The sequence below is a fragment of the Choloepus didactylus genome, chromosome 6 (genome assembly GCF_015220235.1).
Source record: "Choloepus didactylus isolate mChoDid1 chromosome 6, mChoDid1.pri, whole genome shotgun sequence".
Classification (NCBI taxonomy): Eukaryota; Metazoa; Chordata; class Mammalia; order Pilosa; family Megalonychidae; genus Choloepus; species Choloepus didactylus.
In genome coordinates this window covers 102,691,387-102,714,316 of record NC_051312.1, presented here as the reverse complement: position 1 = coordinate 102,714,316, position 22,930 = coordinate 102,691,387, and the positions used below count along the sequence as shown (strand labels likewise).

The 22,930-nt window shown below is 35.7% G+C and overlaps 1 protein-coding gene across 1 annotated transcript in view; it reads right to left on the bottom strand.

Annotated features, from left to right (window-relative positions):
- Positions 1-22,930, bottom strand: part of TMEM135 (transmembrane protein 135) — a 332,704-nt gene that overhangs the window by 20,054 nt on the left and 289,720 nt on the right. Inside the window, exons 7-9 of the mRNA XM_037841001.1 lie at positions 19,634-19,675; positions 3,080-3,226; positions 599-668 (exon numbers count right to left, since the gene is read on the bottom strand). Of these exons, the coding sequence (XP_037696929.1) occupies positions 599-668; positions 3,080-3,226; positions 19,634-19,675 (259 nt within the window). The remainder of the gene's footprint in view (positions 1-598; positions 669-3,079; positions 3,227-19,633; positions 19,676-22,930) is intronic.

Genomic DNA, 22,930 nt, shown 5'->3' with positions numbered 1-22,930 from the left:
ATGTGAGGGGGTTGGAGGGCCAGATAGGGAGAACTGAACTAGTACACTAGTATATTATGGAATGGAGAAATTATGCCAGTGGGCATAGTTAAATTTCTCAACATAGAGCAACTGTGGTCAAGCTCCAGTTACCTCAATGCCTTAAAAAATGTAACAGCTTTACCAGTCCAAAACCAAATGTCACTGTACCAGATTGTGCACAGTATGTGTTTGCAACTGTTGATCCAACTAGCACACAGCACATTCCAGAGGCCTTGTTCTAGGATGTAGTTCTAATACAGATACATTACAAAATATACATTTTAGTGGCTTTATTTTTGTCTTTTGTTTTTTTTTGTAATACATCTTCTCTCCTATTTTCATAAAATTTCCACTATAAGCTATTTAAAAATTGTTTAACTAAGGATCCGGTAGGTGAAGACTAAAACCTAAATCATTACCTAGTTCTTACAAATTTCTCACTCCTCAAATAAACTGCAAAGAATGACATCAATTATTAATATCAACTTCCATTTACTTTGGAATTCTTTTTTAATAAATAAGTTATTTTTATACATACTCCCCGTTGTTTAGAAAGTGGATATTTTCATATACTCACTTTAATGCAATAAGAGATGCAATTATCTTCATAGTGTTTACAACATCTATGCCTTGGTCCATGCTTGCATCTGAAATTAAATAAAAAAAAACTAATTATAATTAAAGAGTGTGCATGTGCACATGTGTGTGTGTGTAGATCTGTTTAAATCTCTCGAGCCAAAAAAGGAGAAAATATCACTCACTGTGTGCATCTCTTGGTTTCTTAGGACATAAATAGTCAAGAGTGACAGAGAGATTTTTTTCTTGGCTGCTCAGCATTTGAAACATTGTATAAAATATGTGACCACAGTCAAAATAATTGAATGTGGAATAGAAAAACCATATTGTTGTGTATTTGTGACTAAACATAAAAAATATATATACATTATCTATATACTCTGCCAAATCTTTTAGAGGCTTCAAATTGTTTATTGTAGATTTAGCAGTCATAAATCATCCATGAAGTCAGTACTTGAACAAAAATCATGAGAATGTATTCAGGTTACAGGAATTTATACTTAATTATACTTGAGAGAAAACATATGGAAAAGAAACATGATACAGCATTAGAATTCAAAGCTCACCTTTAAAAATAAATATAGAAATAGATCATTTAGGAATTCCAAAGTAGATTGAGATTTAACTATAAACCACTTAACCCTCTACTGTTTAATAAACATTTCTGCTGGAAAGACTACTGTTCAAAACATATTTACTTTAATTATTTAGTATTTTGACTCCAGGACTATTTATTCACCCTAGGCATATTAAAGTATGTAAAAGAAGAATCTAACATAAGTTTAGTTGTTCCCCTCTCTTTGACCAGTTCATGTTCCAAAAAAAGCAGTCTTTGTAATCTCCCTCACACTGTAGTTAATTAATTCACATCATGGTTGAAGCACCATGTTTATAACAATAATTTATGTAGCAATGCTCTACACCTTTCTAATCCCATTTACAAATTGATTAGCCAGACCTTTCTTCAAAGCCAATTCTGGCCTGCAGCTACAGTACACAGGAAACCTTTCTTAGTCAGGGGTGACAGCAACAGTTCATATCCCCCATAACCCTTATGTCATTAAAATGATATGAGGTATCTGGTCATGTGAAATTGTTGAGTGATTCAAGCGGGGGCCTGAAAAGAGGCAACCGATGCAGACGATCACTTTTCATAATTTTAAGTATGAAGAGGCCTCTTCAAAGACATTTCTCAGCCATTGCTATCAGAATAAAGAGAAATTCTGAAACTCTCCTACTCCACTTGCTAGTGAAGTTAAATCCTGCTATCACCTGCATTGTTCACTCATTTAATCTTTCCTTTGTCTCATTAAAATGGCTTCCCAAGTCCTAGACTGCCTGCCTCCTATATTATTTGCTTCCACAGCAGTGTCCCCACTGAGGCTACTCTGACAAGTTCTGCCAAGATCTAATTAGTTCTGCTACCCAAGGCATCATTCACCCATGTAATACACTCTCTACATACCCCTCTGACTCTTGTTCACATTTCCATTAATGGGGATCCTCCCTTCTCCCCTTTTCCTTCACTAAGGTGATCTATAGTGATCCATAGGATCCACAGCTCCATACTATTTCTGAACTTGGTTTAACTGATTCACTACCACAAATTATTCCTACCACCTCCTTTTCCTTTCTTCCCTCTTAGCTTCCATGTGTGGTTTCCTTCAATTCAATAAAACTTTGGGCACTTACTCTGTGCTCATATAGTATAGCTGGCAATTTAACATAGGTTATCTCATTTAAGGCTAACAACAATCCTTACAAGAGATTATTAACCCAGTTAACAGATGAGGACTTTGGGATGCAGAGTGATTAAATGACTTTCCCAAAGTCACAAGATTGGTAGGGACAAAATGCAAGTCAAACATAGGTCTTCTAATTTCATAAAGGGTTTGAGCCTCCTAGAATTGATTCCCTAATTTTCTACATTCTCTACTCATTCTACCTACTTCAAAATATCGCCACTAACATTATTTTTATTGGCTGCTGCTCTAATTTTAAACCATTAAATTTATTTTCTTAAATTTATACACTGGAAATACAAATGAAGACCTATTTGTATGATATATAAAGACTTCTTTGTATAATATACAAATAAAGATTTCTTAATTCACTTCCAAAGCTCTGAGAATTTCCACTCTTGCAAAATATCCTTTATTTTTAAAGTTTGCTCCTTATTGATACTTCATCTTCTTGAATCTCTCTAAGGAGTTTTTCTTTCTCTTTCCCACACTTGGCACATTTAATTAGTACATATTATTCTGTTTCCTGAAGTTCCCCAGCCTAGCCTCCTTAGGTTCCCCATCCAGACCCCCTAAGAATAATAACTAGCATTAACTTGCCATTACATGCCTTTTATAAAACTCTATGCACAATTTTTCATGACAAATTGTCATTATCTGAATAGAAAACAAAAATATCTTATCATGGTACAAATATAAAAGTGACAAACTGTACTAAAATATCAAGCTAAAGAACTCACACTGTATCCACAAGGTTCCTGACTAGAGCAATTACATTCATTCTTCCTGTTTTTTCTTCATGTTTCTCTTTCTTTTGTTCCACTTTTGTATATGCTGCCTCTGGTGAATAAGAATGTGTGGGAATTTCTTCCTTCCCTACAATGAATCTAAAGAAATAAGAACAATGAGGCATTTTTCACCTTTTAAAAAAATCAATGAGAAAAAAACAAATTTGCTTATATACAAATACATTTCGAAAAGCATCTTATTTGAAATAATATTTTCATGATTTATATAAAATTGAATCATCCTTTAAAGAAAAATACATAGACTTTCAAAATCAAAATACTCAGAAAATGTTAACAGTCATTTGTTTGACAATGTAGGTATTTTAAAATCAAATTAACCAAGTAAAATAAAGCATAGTAGTTTTATGAAGCACCCTTTCACTATCACCAATTTTTTAATGTATTACACATCTTAAAGTTTTTCAAAAGAAGCAGATGACCTATTAACTTGGGTTTACTAATCACAAAAACACATTTTTTTCCTAAATTCTGCCTACAATTGAATGACTTTCTCAGTTTTTACTCTAAATTTACATTTAGTGTCACTTTGAGTCACAAAACAGCTGCAGTGCAGTAAAAAATCATCTGCATGCACAAAGAGAAAAAGGGGAACTAAAGAATGGGAATCAGAAAATGGTCAGGATTTCATGTATCCTCATATCATTTCTTTTTTTTTCCTCACATCATTTCATTAGAAAATCTTAAACTTGATTTAACTCTAATCTAGTTATTTGTCATTGAAAAAAAATCAAACATCCAAAGAGCAGACACCATTTCCATCTCATTAAAACAGTGCTATATTTTCCCAAAGTCAACACAAAGAAAATGTTACCACCATTAGATATCACTTTATCAAATTTCATTATTATTATCTGCATCTTTACCATAAGAATCATTGCTCTTGTAAAGAAAAACAAAGCTTTCCTAAGGAAATTCCATTTCCTGAACTTTCAAAAAATATAAAATATAAATAAAACAGGGTATCAATAATACTACACTAAAATACTGGAACATGACACCTGAGACAAACAATATGAAAATCTAAATACTTTGAAAAAGAGAAAGAAAAAGCTGTTGCTATCAGCTACTGCAATCCAGCTCATTCGGACAAACTTTGTAAACATATCTAGCTTATCAAATCACACAGGGTGTGCAATGGGATTTTGTTAATCACCAGATGGCAGCTGTGCATCTTTGGTAGCTGATAATCCAAAAGAATTTTTTTAATTGTTGGTAGACATATAGAGTTTAAGATCTATATTACTGCTCTTTATAAGTAACAAGAATAAAACTATGCCTGAACAGTTACAGAAATATCTCTCACATCTTTCATAATGCTGTAGCTATTTTCTCCAGGACTGACCATCTGAGATTTAGGGTTATTTCCTTGGAGAAGCTCTACCTGACCCAAGCTGGGCTGAGCTGGTGATCCTTCCTCTGTGCGCTCATAGCCCAAGGAACCCCAAGTACTGTTATAAGTAAATATTTAATTCATTTGCTGAAACTTGACAACAGCAAATATATTGGGCTTTAGTCATTTTCTTTTGGTAGCAACTTTATAACTTTAAGAATAATCAATTGTAATGTGGGGAATCTGAAATGAAATAAAATGAATATAGTTATAGCTAGCATTTTCTGAGCACTTACTACATGATAAGCATAATGTGGAGCCTTACAAATATTAAATCACTTAATCAACACAACAACACTATGAAGTGAAGTAGTTATTTTCCTGTAAAGGTCAACAAGAAAAAGCATCTTGTCCATAACTGGCAATTATCAAGGGTAGGATTTGAACCCACAACTATCTAATTCTAAAGCTTGAGTTCTTAATCACCAAAGCTACATATACTTCTAACCATGCTTTAAATTATGATAAATTAGGCTTAGTGTACCTTCTGACTCCTGCAATGGCTCTTTTCTCATGGTTCTATCCTTGACATTTTCTATCAACTCCCATAATGTAAATGAACTATTAACTGTACAGATGGATAATTTCCAAATCATTTACACAGAACATCCAGCAGAAGCTTCCCAAAGTACAGATCTGAACTTGTTACTCTCATCCTCAGGAACTTCACTGGCATATGGCCTATTGATTTAAATACAAATGTCAGGCTGAGAATAGTACCTAGGACAGTGAGCACACACCACATGAGCTATTGCTATACATTATAGATCATTCTTCCCTATGTCTCTGCTAAAATCCCATCTGTCTTTTAAAATCAGTCTCAATGCTTTCTCTTCTTACCCTCTCCTTCCCTCACTACCCCTCCTCCCCCCTCCAAAAAGAGAGATCTGTGAACTGTATGGCACTTAGTTTCCATTCTCTGATAACTCTGAGGCTTTAATAGGCACTAAATTAGGCCTGCATAAAATACAGGTAACTTACACTTTCCTTTTGCAACATTTGGCACAATTATAATTGTTTACTTGTTAAAAGTCTTCCCCAGTTGACCATAAACTCTGTGAGGACAGACACTGTATCTCACTTATTCACCTGTGTATTCTCAATGCTTAGCACAAGACCTGGGACAAAGTAAAATATATACAAAATATATATTGAATGAATGTTATCATCTTTGTAGTTCCCATACTAACTTGCATGTATTGAAAAGTACTAGAAAAATGAGTGCTGGAATAAAGCAAAATGTAATATTCTAAAACTTTTAACCTATTTTGATTGGGAGACATTAAACAGGTGCTTTGTAAGTACTTGTCCTTTATGAATAAAAAATGATTATCTTCAGAGTGACTAATATGTGCTCTGATGATTGAGTAATTATGATCTGTATGAGACAAAACTTCCCTTGTACCAAAGGTATCAAAAGGCCTTTAGGCCATTTAAAAAAAAAAAAAAAAAAGTTTGCATTCCTCTAAATCTCACTATTCCAAATGTATTGGGAACTGAATATCTGTTCCTTGCCAAAGTTTAATATTGCCAGGAAGTTGAATTAAATGGGGCTAAAAAAAGTATTTTTTCTTTCCCTTAGCTTTAGTAATTAACATTAAATGTCATGTTTGTGATATGCCATATAATTATAGCATATGTCTACAATAAAATTCAGTACAGCCAAGAAAGTGGTAGACTTAGTTATGTCAGATATTATTTTTTAGAAACCCATAAGAACTACATATATTAATGCATATTGTTTTCTTTTTTTAACAATGAAACTCAACAATAGTAAATATATTGGGCTTCAGTCATTTTCTTTTGGTAGCAACTTTATAACTTTAAAAATAATCAATTGTAATGTGGGGAATCTGAAATGAAATAAAATCTGGCTAGTGGAAAATATTGTCAAGATGTTAATACTACCCAAAGTGATTTACAGATCCAACACAGTCCTAATCAAAATCTGAACAACCTTCTTTGCAGAAATGGAGAAGCCAATCATCAAAGTCATATGCGAGAGAGGCGGGGCAAGGTGGAGGCATAGAGAGGTGTGGAGTTCAGTTACTAATAAATAGCCAGGAACAACTAGTATATAGTCTGGAACATTTGTTGGGGGACATCCGTGATTGAACATAAATCATACATCAGCCTGGAATGGGTGGAACAGCTGAGACTGAAGCACAGAACTTTAAGTAAAGCTCCCCAAACTGCAGCGCTGGCGCCCCTACCTAACTGGTACAGCAAGCTGAGATGAAACATTCCCCATGGAAAAAAGAAGCAGGTTACCTGGAGCAAAGTAAGGTCACTCAACCAAGCTCCAACTGTGGTTTTAATTAACAAATGTGGACTACTGAATACAAGCTACAAGCACAGATAAACCCAGAGCAAGCAGGAAAGGAATCTGAGGTTCCTCCTAGCAGAGAGGAGACAGGGCTGATGGACAATAAACACATAAATAATTAAAAACAGAGGCTGAGCTCAGAATACTGGAAAACGGCTGTGTCCCAATAAAAAGGGCACAAATAACTAGATACCAACACTGGTCAATTAGCGAAACTGAGGGGCTGGGACTGGCTCTAAAAAGGGGCTTTGTCTCTTTTTCCCTTTTTTTTCTCTCATTCTAAGTAGCTAATTAGAGAAAGCCTCAGGCATTTTCAATTGTCAGCAGGCTGACCCAGACAAGAGTGGAATTAACAGAGACAGAAAGACAAAGGAGGAATTCAAGTGTAGAAGATAACTCCCTAAAGGGTGTTTATTCCCTAAGAAAAGTGGGGCAGAGCCCAGCTCAAGTGAATTCAGACCCCAAGGCCTGGGAGAAAAAAAAACAGAACTAGAAACAACTTGAACTTGGCTTCTGAAACCCTCGGCCCCTGGCCAGGACAGAGTCCACTGAGAATTAAAGGGACTACACCTCTTTACACCAGTGGGGAGCTGGGGGTTGAGAAGTACCACCTGTTGGGCAGGATAGGAAGAGCACAGAGTCTAGAGGCCTCAGAGGAAAGTGTCACAATCTGCTAGATCTCACCCTCAGGGAAACCTGATATGGAATACAGCCTCCTCCTGAGACCTGGGCTCATATGGTTTGGGAAAATCCGCCTGGGGTAATCAAGGAACCAGATGCCTAGACAACAAAAAGTTACAAGTCACATTAGGAAAAAGGAAGATATGGCCCAGTCAAAGGAAAAAACTTACACTTCAAATGAAATACAGGAGTTGAAACAACTAATGATGCTAAATCGAATAAAAAATCAATGAGTTGAGGGAAGATATGACAAAAGAGATGAAGAATATAAAGAAGTTATAAAGAAATATAAAGAAAGTTTGAAAAAACAATTGAAATTCAAAGTAAGTTTGAAATATAAAGAAATATAAAGAAAGTCTGAATTGGCAGAACTTATGGGAATGAAAGGCAAAATACAAGAGATGAAAAACACAATGGAGACATACAACAGATTTGAAAAGGCAGAAGAAAGGATTCATCAACAGGAGGACAGGACGTCTGATCCTACACACAAAAAAACATAGGAAAAAGAATGGAAAAATATGAGCAGTGCCTCAGGGAATGGAATGAAAACATGAAGTGCACGGACATACATGTCATGAGTGTCCAAAAAGAACAAAAAGTAATAATGGAGAAAATAATCACAGAAAATTTCCCATCTCTTATGAAAGACAAACAGAATAGATCTGAATAGACCCATGCCAAAACACTTTATAATTAGATTATCAATCATCAAAGACAAAGAGAGAATTCTGAAAGCTGCAAGAGGAAAGTGATCCATCACACACATGGGAAGCTCAATAAGATTATGTGTGGATTTCTCAGTAGAAACCATGAAGGCAGGAAGGAAGTGGTATGATATATTTAAGATACTGAAAGAGAAAACCTGCCAATCAAGAATTCTATATCTGGCAAAAATGTCCTTCAAAAACGAGGGAGAGTTTAAAATATTCTCAGACAAACAAACAATGCAAGTGTTTGTGAACAACATACCTAATCTACAGGCAATACTAAAGGGAGCACTACAGGCAGACAGGAAAAGACAAGAGAGAGAGGTTTGGAGCATAATATTGGGTTATGGTAGCATAATATTCTAAGTATACTGAACAAAAATGACTGTGAGTATGGTTGAAAGAGGAAGTTCAGGGGCATGTAGGACACTCAAAAGAAATATAGAAGAAAAGACTGGAATTGTATAACTTAGTGAAAACTAGAGTGGTCAAAGATTGTGATTAAAGGTACAAATATAAGAATGTTTTTATATGAAGGAGAACAAATGAATGTCAACTTTGTAAGGTGTTAAAAATGGAGTGGTATTGGGGAAAAATACAATCAATGCAAACTAGAGTTTATAGTTAACAGTAACATTGTAATATGCATCCATTAATTGTAACAAAAGCAATATACCAAAGCTAAACGTCTGTAAGAGGAGGATATAAAGAAGGGGTATGAGATTCTTGGCGTTGGTGGCGTTGTCTGACTTTTTTATTGTATTGTATTTTAATTTTATTTTTCTTTTGTTGCTTTTTAGTTGTCATTTTTTTCTTTTTCTTTTTATTTATTTATTTATTTATTTTTCCTCTTCCCCTTTCTTTGTGGAAGAAATGGAAATGTCCTTATATGGATAGTGGTGGTGAATGTATAAAAAACTATGTGATTACACAGGGAACCACTGATTGCTTACTTTGGATGGAATTTATGCTGTATGAATTGTATGAATAAAAGCATCTAAAAAATAAACAGATGGATTCAAGTGCTGGAGAAAATGTGGAGAAAGGGATGTACCTAATCAATGTTGGGGGGAAGTAGAATGGCACAGCCTATCTGGAGGGCTATGTGGTTGTTCTGGTTTGCTAATGCTGCCAGAATGCAAAACACCAAAGATGGACTGGCTTTTATAAAAGGGGGTTTATTTGGTTACATAGTTACAGTCTTAAGGCCATAAAGTATCCAAGGTAACACATCAGCAATTGGGTACCTTCGCTGGAGAATGGCCAGTGGTGTCCAGAAAATCTCTGTTAGCTGGGAAAGCACGTGGCTGGCGTCTGCTCCAAAGTTCTGGTTTCAAAACGGCTTTCTACCAAGACGTTCCTCTCTAGGCTGCAGTTCCTCAAAAAGGTCACTCTTAATTGCACTTAGGGTATTTGTTCCTCTCTTAGCTTCTCCAGAGCAAGAGTCTGCTTTCAACAGCCATCTTCAAAATGTCTCTCATCTGCAGCTCCTGTGCTTTCTTCAGAGTGTCCCTCTTGGCTGTAACAGCTTGCTCCTTCTGTCTGATCTTATATAGTGCTCCAGTAATTTAATTCAGACCCACCCTGAATGGGCGGGCCAATACCTCCATGGAAATTATCCAATCAGAGTTAATACCTACAGTTGGGTGGGGCGCATCTCCATGGAAACACTCAAAGAATTACAATCTAATTAACACTGATATGTCTGCCCACATAAGATTACATCAAAGATAATGGCATTTGGGGGGACATAGTACATTCAGACTGGCACAGTGGTGGTTCCACAAGACTGAGAATGAGGTTGCCATATGGTCCTGCAACCCTGTTGTTGGGTATATACTTGGAAGAACTGAAAACAGGGACAGGAATGGATATTTGCATAGTGGGGTTTATGGTGTCAGTATTCACGATTTGCAGTGGATGGAGGTGGCCTAAGGATACATCAGCTAATGAATGGAATGGTGAACTCCGGTGAACACGTACAATGGAATACTGAGCTGCTACAAGAAGGAATGAAGTTGTGAGATGAATGGACATTGAGGACAGTATGCTGAGAGAAATAAACTGGAAACGGAAAGTAAAACATAATGTCTCGCTAATACGGACTAACTAAAATGTGCAAATTATGAGAATTGAGTCTGAGAACATAGATTATCAGGGGAAGGTTCCTAGATTGCAAGCTCTTTCAGCATTTACATCAGTTCCTGAGTTGTAACGGTTATTTCTAAATCCTGAGATGCTGAGCTCTTTGTGTAGAACCTGGTCGGTCCCTGGAAGTTTGGGTATCTATGTGACACCTGAGACTCAGAGCCAAAGTCTGGCAGCTATGCATGCCAGCATTATCCCATACAGCAAATGTTAAGGAGTCTGAAAAAAGAGATCAGTCTTCAATTAGAGACATGAACAACATGGAGTTGGTTAGGACTAAGGTAAATCAGACTAAAGGGTAAAGGACGATAGTGATGTGTTTTTAAGCTTCAACTTCTGCATGAGACCAAAGGAGGAGATGTTTATTAGGTGGAAAATCTGTATTCCTTGTAACACACTAAATAATTTAACTTGTATGGTCAGTTTACTCAAACAACATAATTACACGGAACGTTGAACAGGGACTGAAATCTGGTTTATACAGATTAGAGTGAACCCCAATACATCCCAGAGTAACTTGGGCAGAGAATAAAAATGTATTTGCAAAGCCCCTTTAATAAGGGACTGGGGGGAAAATGTGGAAATATTAAATTTCTCCACCTGGGGAATTAATGATATTCTCACAAGCACTAGGGGCTACAAATTCAGAGGGCCGAGACCTTGATCTTGGGGCTTGCCCTTATCAAGTTTGTTACTGCAAAGGAGAAGCTGAGCCTACTTAAAATTGTGCCTACGAGGACACAAAGAAACTGAAAGTGAAAGGATGGAAAAAAATATTTCATGCAAGCTACAGCCAAAAGAAAGCAGGTGTAGCAATATTAATCTCAGATAAAATAGACTTCAAATGCAGGGATGTTTTGAGAGACAAAGAAGGCCACTACATACTAATAAAAGGGGCAATTCAGCAAGAAGAAATAACAATCGTAAATGTCTATGCACCCAATCAAGGCGCCACAAAATACATGACAGAAACACTGGCAAAACTAAAGGAAGCAATTGAAGTTTCCACAATAATTGTGGGAGACTTCAACACATCACTTTCTCCTATAGATAGATCAACCAGACAGAAGACCAATAAGGAAATTGAAAACCTAAACAATCTGATAAATGAATTAGATCTAACAGACATATACAGGACATTACATCCCAAATCACCAGGATACACATACTTTTCTAGTGCTCACGGAACTTTCTCCAGAATAGATCATATACTGGGACATAAAACAAGCCTCAATAAATTTAAAAAGATTGAAATTATTCAAAGCACATTCTCTGACAACAATGGAATACAATTAGAAGTCAATAACCATCAGAGACTTAGAAAATTCACAAATACCTGGAGGTTAAACAACACACTCCTAAACAATCAGTGGGTGAAAGAAGAAATAGCAAGAGAAATTGCTAAATATATAGAGACGAATGAAAATGAGAACACAACATACCAAAACCTATGGGATGCAGCAAAAGCAAGGCTAAGGGGGAAATTTATAGCACTAAACGCATATATTAAAAAGGAAGAAAGAGCCAAAATCAAAGAACTAATGGATCAACTGAAGAAGACAGAAAATGAACAGCAAAGCAATCCTAAACCAAGTAGAAGAAAAGAAATAACAAGGATTAAAGCAGAAATAAATGACATAGAGAACAAAAAAACAATAGAGAGGATAAATATCACCAAAAGTTGGTTCTTTGAGAAGATCAACAAGATTGACAAGCCCCTAGCTAGACTGACAAAATCAAAAAGAGAGAAGACCCATATAAACAAAATAATGAATGAAAAAGGTGACATAACTGCAGATCCTGAAGAAATTAAAAAAATTATAAGAGGATATTATGAACAACTGTATGGCAACAAACTGGACAATGTAGAAGAAATGGACAATTTCCTGGAAACATATGAACAACCTAGACTGACCAGAGAAGAAATAGAAGACCTCAACCAACCCATCACAAGCAAAGAGATCCAATCAGTCATCAAAAAGCTTCCCACAAATAAATGCCCGGGGCCAGATGGCTTCACAGGGGAATTCTACCAAACTTTCCAGAAAGAACTGACACCAATCTTACTCAAACTCTTTCAAAACATTGAAGAAAAGGGAACACTACCTAACTCATTTTATGAAGCTAACATCAATCTAATACCAAAACCAGGCAAAGATGCTACAAAAAAGGAAAACTACCGGCCAATCTCCCTAATGAATATAGATGCAAAAATCCTCAACAAAATACTTGCAAATCAAATCCAAAGACACATTAAAAAAATCATACACCATGACCAAGTGGGGTTCATTCCAGGCATGCAAGGATGGTTCAACATAAGAAAAACAATCAATGTATTACAACACATTAAAAACTCAAAAGGGAAAAATCAATTGATCATCTCAATAGATGCTGAAAAAGCATTTGACAAAATCCAACATCCCTTTTTGATAAAAACACTTCAAAAGGTAGGAATTGAAGGAAACTTCCTCAACATGATAAAGAGCATATATGAAAAACCCACAGCCAGCATAGTACTCAATGGTGAGAGACTGAAAGCCTTCCCTCTAAGATCAGGAACAAGACAAGGATGCCCGCTGTCACCACTGTTATTCAACATTGTGCTGGAAGTGCTAGCCAGGGCAATCCGGCAAGACAAAGAAATAAAAGGCATCCAAATTGGAAAAGAAGAAGTAAAACTGCCATTGTTTGCAGATGATATGATCTTATATCTAGAAAACCCTGAGAAATCAACGATACAGCTACTAGAGCTAATAAACAAATTTAGCAAAGTAGCGGGATACAAGATTAATGCACATAAGTCAGTAATGTTTCTATATGCTAGAAATGAACAAACTGAAGAGACACTCAAGAAAAAGATACCATTTTCAATAGCAACTAAAAAAATCAAGTACCTAGGAATCAACTTAACCAAAGATGTAAAAGACCTATACAAAGAAAACTACATAACTCTACTAAAAGAAATAGAAGGGGACCTTAAAAGATGGAAAAATATTCCATGTTCATGGATAGAAAGGCTAAATGTCATTAAGATGTCAATTCTACCCAAACTCATCTACAGATTCAATGCAATCCCAATCAAAATTCCAACAACCTACTTTGCAGACTTGGAAAAGCTAGTTATCAAATTTATTTGGAAAGGGAAGATGCCTCGAATTGCTAAAGACACTCTAAAACAGAAAAACGAAGTGGGAGGACTTATACTCCCTGACTTTGAAGCTTATTATAAAGCCACAGTTGCCAAAACAGCATGGTACTGGCACAAAGATAGACATATAGATCAATGGAATCGAATTGAGAATTCAGAGATAGACCCTCAGATCTATGGCCGACTGATCTTTGATAAGGCCCCCAAAGTCACTGAACTGAGTCATAATGGTCTTTTCAACAAATGGGGCTGGGAGAGTTGGATATCCATATCCAAAGGAATGAAAGAGGACCCCTACCTCACCCCCTACACAAAAATTAACTCAAAATGGACCAAAGATCTCAATATAAAAGAAAGTACCATAAAACTCCTAGAAGATAATGTAGGAAAACATCTTCAAGACCTTGTATTAGGTGGCCACTTCCTAGACTTTACACCCAAAGCACAAGCAACAAAAGAGAAAATAGATAAATGGGAACTCCTCAAGCTTAGAAGTTTCTGCACCTCAAAGGAATTTCTCAAAAAGGTAAAGAGGCAGCCAACTCAATGGGAAAAAATTTTTGGAAACCATGTATCTGACAAAAGACTGATATCTTGCATATACAAAGAAATCCTACAACTCAATGACAATAGTACAGACAGCCCAATTATAAAATGGGCAAAAGATATGAAAAGACAGTTCTCTGAAGAGGAAATACAAATGGCCAAGAAACACATGAAAAAATGTTCAGCTTCACTAGCTATTAGAGAGATGCAAATTAAAACCACAATGAGATACCATCTAACACCGGTTAGAATGGCTGCCATTAAACAAACAGGAAACTACAAATGCTGGAGGGGATGTGGAGAAATTGGAACTCTTATTCATTGTTGGTGGGACTGTATAATGGTTCAGCCACTCTGGAAGTCAGTTTGGCAGTTCCTTAGAAAACTAGATATAGAGCTACCATTCGATCCAGCGATTGCACTTCTCGGTATATACCCGGAAGATCGGAAAGCAGTGACACGAACAGATATCTGCACGCCAATGTTCATAGCAGCATTATTCACAATTGCCAAGAGATGGAAACAACCCAAATGTCCTTCAACAGATGAGTGGATAAATAAAATGTGGTATATACACACGATGGAATACTACGCGGCAGTAAGAAGGAACGATCTCGTGAAACATATGACAACATGGATGAACATTGAAGACATAATGCTGAGCGAAATAAGCCAGGCACAAAAAGAGAAATATTATATGCTACCACTAATGTGAACTTTGAATAATGTAAAACAAATGGTTTATAATGTAGAATGTAGGGGAACTAGCAGTAGAGAGCAATTAAGGAAGGGGGAACAATAATCCAAGAAGAACAGATCAGCTATTTAATGTTCTGGGGATGCCCAGAAATGACTATGGTCTGTTAAATTCTGATGGATATAGTAGGAACAAGTTCACAGAAATGTTGCTATATTAGGTAACTTTCTTGGGGTAAAGTAGGAACATGTTGGAAGTTAAGCAGTTATCTTAGGTTAGTTGTCTTTTTCTTACTCCCTTGTTATGGTCTCTTTGAAATGTTCTTTTATTGTGTGTTTGTTTTCTTTTTAACTTTTTTTTTCATACAGTTGATTTAAAAAAGAAGGGAAAGTTAAAAAAAAAAAAAGAAAGAAAGAAAAACAAGGGAAAAAAAAAAGAAAAGATGTGGTGCCCCCTTGAGGAGCCTGTGGAGAGTGCAGGGGTGTTCGCCTAACCCACCTCCATGGTTGCTGGCATGACCGCAGACATGGGGGACTGGTGGTTTGATGGGTTGAGCCCTCTACCATAGGTTTTGCCCTTGGGAAGACGGTTGCTGCAAAGGAGAGGCTAGGCCTCCCTATATTTGTGCCTAAGAGTCTCCTCCTGAATGCCTCTTTGTTGCTCAGATGTGGCCCTCTCTCTCTGGATAAGCCAACTTGAAAGGTGAAATCACTGCCCTCCCCCCTACGTGGGATCAGACACCCAGGGGAGTGAATCTCCCTGGCAACGTAGAATATGACTCCTGGGGAGGAATGTAGACCCGGCATCATGGGACGGAGAACATCTTCTTGACCAAAAGGGGGATGTGAAAGGAAATGAAATAAGCTTCAGTGGCAGAGAGATTCCAAAACAAGCTGAGAGGTCACTCTGGTGGGCACTCTTACGCACACTTTAGACAACCCTTTTTAGGTTCTAAAGAATTGGGGTAGCTGGTGGTGATACCTGAAACTATCAAACTACAACCCAGAACCCATGAATCTCGAAGACAGTTATATAAAAATGTAGCTTATGAGGGGTGACAATGGGATTGGGAAAGCCATAAGGACCACACTCCACTTTGTCTAGTTTATGGATGGATGAGTAGAAAAATAGGGGAAGGAAACAAACAGACAAAGGTACCCAGTGTTCTTTTTTACTTCAATTGCTCTTTTTCACTCTAATTATTATTCTTGTTATTTTTGTGTGTGTGCTAATGAAGGTGTCAGGGATTGATTTAGGTGATGAATGTACAACTATGTAATGGTACTGTAAACAAAAGAAAGTACGATTTGTTTTGTATGGCTGCGTGGTATGTGAATATATCTCAAAAAAATGATGATTAAAAAAAAAAAAAATTGTGCCTACGAGTCACCCCCAGAGAATCTCTTTTGTTGCCCAGATGCAGCCTCTCTCTCTAAGCTCACTCTGCATGTAAACTCACTGCCCTCTCTCTAAGCCAACTCTGCAGGTAAACTCACATGACTCTCAGGGGTGTAAATCTCCCTGGCAATGTGGGAGATGACTCGCAGGGATGAGCTTGGCTTTGGTATCATGGGATTGAGAAAGCCTCTTGGACCAAAAGGGGGAAGAGAAATGAAACAAAAAGTTTCAGTGGCCCAGAGATCTCAAATAGTCAACAGGTCATTCTGGAGTTTATTCTTATGCATTATACAGATATCTCTTTATAGTTTTTAGTGTATTGGAATAGCTAGAAGGAAATAACTGAAACTGCTGAACTGCAACACAGTAGCCTCTATTCTTGAAGACGATTATATAACTATATAGCTTACACTGTGTGACCGTGTGATGTGAAAACTTCCTGGCTCCCACTCCATTTATACAGTGTATGGACAGATGAGTAGAAAAATGGGGACAAAAAGTAAATGAATAATAGGCAGGCATGGGAGATATGGGATGTTTTGGGTGTTCTTTTTGACTTTAACTTTTATTCTTATTCTTTTTTGTGTGTGGTAATGAAAACGTTCAAAAATTGATTGTGGTGATGAGTGCACAACTATATAACAGTACTGTGAACAGCTGATTGTACACTGTGGATGACTGTGTGGTATGTGAATGTATCTCAATAAAATTGAATTTTAAAAATAAAATAAGATAACACTGGAAAAAAAGGTTACAATGAGAAAATATCAGCAATTAATATACCACATTGTTAGTAGCCAGGTGTTTAATAAATCATTCTCTTTATTTTTCTGTTTCTATATTTGATAATACCAACAAAATTTAAATAAAAATTTGTGCCCTCTTAACCAGCACACACACACATACACAAAGACATATGTAAGAATAAGGGGCAATGAATAGCCAAAAACATCTTGAAAAAGAACAAAGTTGGAGAATTCACATTTCCCAATTTCAAAACCTATTACACAGCTACAGTAATCAAAACTGTGGTACTGGCACAAGGACAGACATATAGCCCAATGGAATAGATTGAGGGCTCAGAAATAAACCCTCACCTCTAGGACTAATTGATTTTTGACAAGGGTGCCAAGTCCATGCAATGGGGAAAGAACAGTCTCCTCAACAAACAGTGATGGGAAAACTGTTGCAAAAAAAAATATGCAAAATAATAAAAGTGGACCCCTACCTCATACCATATACAAAAATTAGCTCAAAATGGATCAAATACCTAAATATAAGCTCTAAAATCATAAAACTCCTAGAAGAAAACATGTTCAGGACCTTGAATTAAGCAATGGATTCTCAGACTTTACACCAAAAGCATGAGCAACAAAATAAAAAATAGATAAATTTTTCTTTATCAAAATCTTTTGTGTATCAAAGAACATTAACAAGAAAGTGAAAACACAACTTATAGAATGGGAGAAAGTATTTGGAAACCACCAGAATCTATAAAGAACTCCTACAATTCAACAACAAAAAGATAAACAACCCAATTATAAATGGGCAAAAGACTTCAGTGGACATTTCTCCAAAGAAGATATACATTTCGTCAACAAGTACATGAAAAGATGCTCAACATCCAATTGCATAAAAATGTAGCTTATGAGGGGTGACAATGTGATTGGGAAAGCCATATGGAGTGCCCTTTGTCTAGTTTATGGATGGATGAGTAGAAAAATGGGGAAAGGAAAAAAACAAAACAAAACAAAACAAAAAAGGCACTGAGTGTTCTTTTTTACCTTAATTGCTCTTTTTCACTTTAATTTTTATTATTATTTTTGTGTGTGTAATAAAAATGTCAAAAATTAATTTTGGTGATGAATGCACAACTGTATAATGGTAGTATAAACAACTGAATGTATGCTTTGTTTTGTATGACTGCATGGTATGTGAATATATCTCAATAAAATGAATAAAAAAAAAGATGCTCAACGTCATTAGACATCAGGGAAAAGCATATCAAAACTGCAATGAGTTAACTCTTTACACCCACTAGAATGGCTATAATAATTTAAAAACAACAACAACAACAGAAAATAACAAGAGCTGACAAAGATGTGGAGGAATAGAAATCCTTAGATATTGTTGGTGGGAATGTAAAATGGTGTGCCCACTATGGAAAACAGTTTGGTGGTGCCTTATAAAGTTAAATATAGAATTACCTTATGATCTAGTAATCCTACTTCTAGGTATACACCTAAAAGACTTGTTGTGCATTCATTGCCACAATCAATTTTTGAACATTTTCATTACTCCAAAAAATAAATAAAAGAATAAAAATTAAAATAAAACTGAAAGTAAAAAAGAACTCCCAAAACATTCCTTACTCCCCATCTCACCCTATTATTCATTTACTTTTTGTCCCCATTTTTCTACTCATCTGTCCATACACTGGATAAAGGGAGTGTGAGCCACAAGGTTTTCACAATCACATGTTCATACTGTATAAGCTGTTTAGTTATACAATCATCTTCAAGAATCAGGCTACTGGATTGCAGTTCAACAGCTTCAAGTATTTCCTTCTTGCTATATAGAATACTCTTATACTTTCCATAATTAACTTATTTGATACTCAAGATACTTATGAGATAATCATACAAAAACTTCTAGTATTGAAGCTCACCTTAATTATTCTTCCTAAACTTACAGTAAATACCACACTTCCAATCTTCACTAAGCATCTACTACATGTCCTTTGGAAAATAAAAATAGGCAACATTTATGACATAAACTGAAGAACAATGGGTTTAGAGACAGTCACTTGTGTGATGTTAAAGTAGTCAAACATTCTACACCTTGGTTTCTTCCTCATGTCACATGAACATAAAAATACCCATCTTGCATAATTGTGAAAATTTTATTTTCTCATCCATGTGAAAATGCTTGATGAACTATAAAATACAATACTAATACTAATCAACATTTCTACAGTATTTACCATGTGACAATTACTGTGCTAAAACCAAAAGACTTGTGGAGCTAACAATTGATTTTGTTTGAAAATTCATGGGTACTGTTCTAAAGAAGCCCATAATCTCATACCACAGAGTTAAATACTTGATTTTTCGATAATTGTTCATGTGTAGCTTTGTCCTTCCAAGCTCCTTGAAGAGAGAGTTCTTATATTTCTTTCCTAACACCTCACAATATAAGGCATACACAGGCCTCAATAAACAACTGATAACTAACTGATTTTCAGAATAAGAAATGTGATCAAGTTCTCTTTTAATGAATTATCTGCTAAGGTTTGGAAACACTTTTGTAATTTCTAAAATTACTTTCAGCTTAAAAATTGGATAAAGAAATACTGTCATTACATACAATGAGATTACTTTGTACAAAAGGTAACTCACAAATTCATTCTCAACATAAAGGTAAATAAAATATGTTACTCACCTAAGTGCAGAGAATATAAATCCTTTCAAACCATCTTTGCACCTAAAACAAAAATTTACAATTCATAAAATAGCATGTTTTGGAACTTTTTACAAAGTAGTATAATAAATTGTCAATTTTTTCTGAAAATGATTATTGTTTAAAAAGTGAAACTCTTTGGGGACAATGATCCAAGGATTACAAATGGTCAAACAAGCAATAAGCAATGAAGCAGGCCCACTTGCACAAAATGATTAAAATGATAATGCTTTCCTGTGTCATATTAACATAACTTAGGGCTCAACTCTCAAAACTGTAGGTTGAAGAGAGACTTAAGTAAATCTTCTAAGGGTTCCATGGGGACTTAAAATGAAGATTGGGAGTGGAGCATTCTTCATTCTCCCCAATCCCTGGGGGAGCAATTTGCTGTGAAGGAAAAGGCCACATAGACCTGCTGGGTATTATATATAGGTCAATTCAAGGTCCTGACTTCTCCCTACTTCTTAATTCAGTGAATGCAGAGCAATGTAGAATTGACAGGCACAGAAAGACTTCAAGTTCAGTTCAATGGTTTTAACTTCTGATTAAGCTCAGTCAGAACACACAACATAGCATGGGGAATAGGGCAAGAGAGAGGGAATGGGAGGGGGTAGAGGGTGCCCAGAGCAGAGAGAGAAAATTCCAAACAATATTTACTGAGTGCTTACTATTGTTTGGCATTGTTTTGGGCATTTTGTATGTTTTGTCTCATTTAATTACATCATAACTTCATGAAAAGGTGTTGCTATTTCATAGCTGCTTCAGAGACTCAAAAAAAAGTAGTCATTTCCCAGATACTACATCGTAAATAGCAGTCAAAATTCAAATAATAATAAAGTGTGTTTGACTCAAAAGTCATGTTTTCTCATACATCCTCCTGAAACAATGTACTCCCTTTATGCAGGTAAAACTCAAATTATACGGTAATTAAGAAGAAAAGAGTCTCAGATCTTCCAGAAATATTAAACAAGATTATTAGATGGGGACATTATTATCCTGGTCATGCATTATCCTGCTGCTCAGTGTCTTTACCTGATTTATAACTAAGATCACCTTATATAAAGGGCCATTGAGTATTTAGTATCAAAATCCCTTGAAGAAATCTATAAAGATTAGTGATACAATGATGCTCTAATGTATGTTAATACTAGACACTGGTTAGTCTTGAATAAAAAGTACAGTCTCAAATCTAATTGGGCAATTCTTTCTGTATGTCTTTTGTATGAAAGTTTGCAAAGGAAATGTACAAAATTATAATAAATCTATTTTACCAATTTAAAATGCATACATTTTTACTGAAGGCAATATAGAATCTCAAAAAGAATTTAATCCATGGGCACAAAGACATTTAAAAGATTTAATAACTCATTTCAATTAAGCAACATGATTTGTTTTGTGGTCATGCTAACAGGGATAAACTTAACCACAGAATTTGGTTAACATATTACATAATTATCTGTCCCACCAAGAATGGGGTAAAGGCAAAAGAATGTATATTTTAAGTTAAAAATATGCATGGGGAAATTATAGCATTAAAATTTTTAATCTTATCTTTTTCCATCTGAAAAAAGTATTTCTCAGTAATTTAAAACTCTGGGTAATTTTTAGATAGGTGATGTAGTAAGGGAGTAGATAACAGATCTACTGACTGGAAAACAAAAAGCAAGAGAGTGATTAAAAAATTATATACAACTGGGAACAAATTTTGGCTTTGGAATGTTATTGTTAAAGATAGCCATTTATCTTTGTGCAATGCTGAATAGATAAAAGATTCTGACAAGTTGGTCCAGTCAGGATTGTGTATTTGTGACCTTAAACAACAAATTTAAATGCAGACCGAAACATCAAAAAGTAGCTTTCAAATATAAATGGGGCAAATACAAATGAATTTGCAATTTCATTATGATGAAAGTTTGATTAATTCAGCAGAACCCTGTGGGAAGCACTTCATATTGATAAAGTCTTAGCAGGGATTCAAAAGGGGCTATTCTTCTTTCCATTCATGTGTATAAGGTCTGTAATATAATTGAGGGTCAGAGCTCTATGTCAAAAGAACAAAAAAGTAATTATTCCCCCAAAAAAGAATCTTTAAAATAGTAATACGGCCTTGCATTTTGACACCAAGAGTATTGTCTAAGCATTAGCCTATGGAACACTATTGTAATCTGTGTCAAATGTAGAAAGTAGATTTAAACAAAGTATCAATGTTAAGATTTAAACAAAGTAGATACCATTAGAAAGTGCCTCACTATTCTTTGGATTCAGTTATTACAATGTAAATCAAATTACTTTCTCCATATATGTATTAATAAAGTTCACAGATTTATTCAACAAATATCAACTGAGTGTCTGCTATGTGTAAGGCACTGGTTTAGGTTCTAAAGATGTAACAGTAGACAACACAGAATCTCTGCTCTCATATACTGACATTTTAGTTGAGGGAGAGACAATAAAAGAGTATGTTGTATCATGATAATTGCTATGGCACAAAACGGCAGGATAAGGGGAGAAACAATGAAGTGGGGCCTTATTAATTTACATAGTTTGGTCAGGAAGGGCCTTCTGAGAAGGTAACATTTGGTAATTCGATCAGAAATCTTAATGAAGTAGGGGGAGAATATTTCAGTTTGAAGGAATAGCAAGTACAAAACCCCTGATGAGGAGTCTGCATGGCATGTAAGAAGAACAGCAAGGAGATTACTGTAGCTGGAGCAGAAAAGGGGAGGGAAGTAGTGGTAGGAAATCAGAATGGAGGGAGGAAGTGGTCTACAATTCACATAGTGCCTTGTAGAGATGGTAAGGATTGTGGAAGGTTCTCAGCAGAGAAATGACAAGACCTGTCTTAAAGTTTTTTAAAGAATCTCTTTGGCGGCTGGGTAGAGAATAGACTACGGGAAGGCAGGTTGGAAGGAAAGAGGCAAATAGGAGGGGAGAGATTAAAGTGGCTTGACTAGAATCATCATGGTAGCATGGAGATGGCAATTTTTTATACTGAATGTGGGGTACAAGGGAAAGTAGGAATTTAGAAATTATCATAGTATTTTTGGTTTGAGCAAATGGAAGGACAGAATGGCCATTTATTAAAGTGAGGATGCCTATGGGAGGAACAGGTTCAAGGAGAAATCAAAAGTTTGGTTTTGGCAATGTTAACTTCAGATGCAGGTTAGCTAATTAAATGAAAACGTTAAGGAAGTAAGCAGTTGGCTATACAGTTCTGGGGTTCCAGTGAGAGGTATGATTCATTTATATGTTGTTCTTAAATCCATAGGACTATATGAT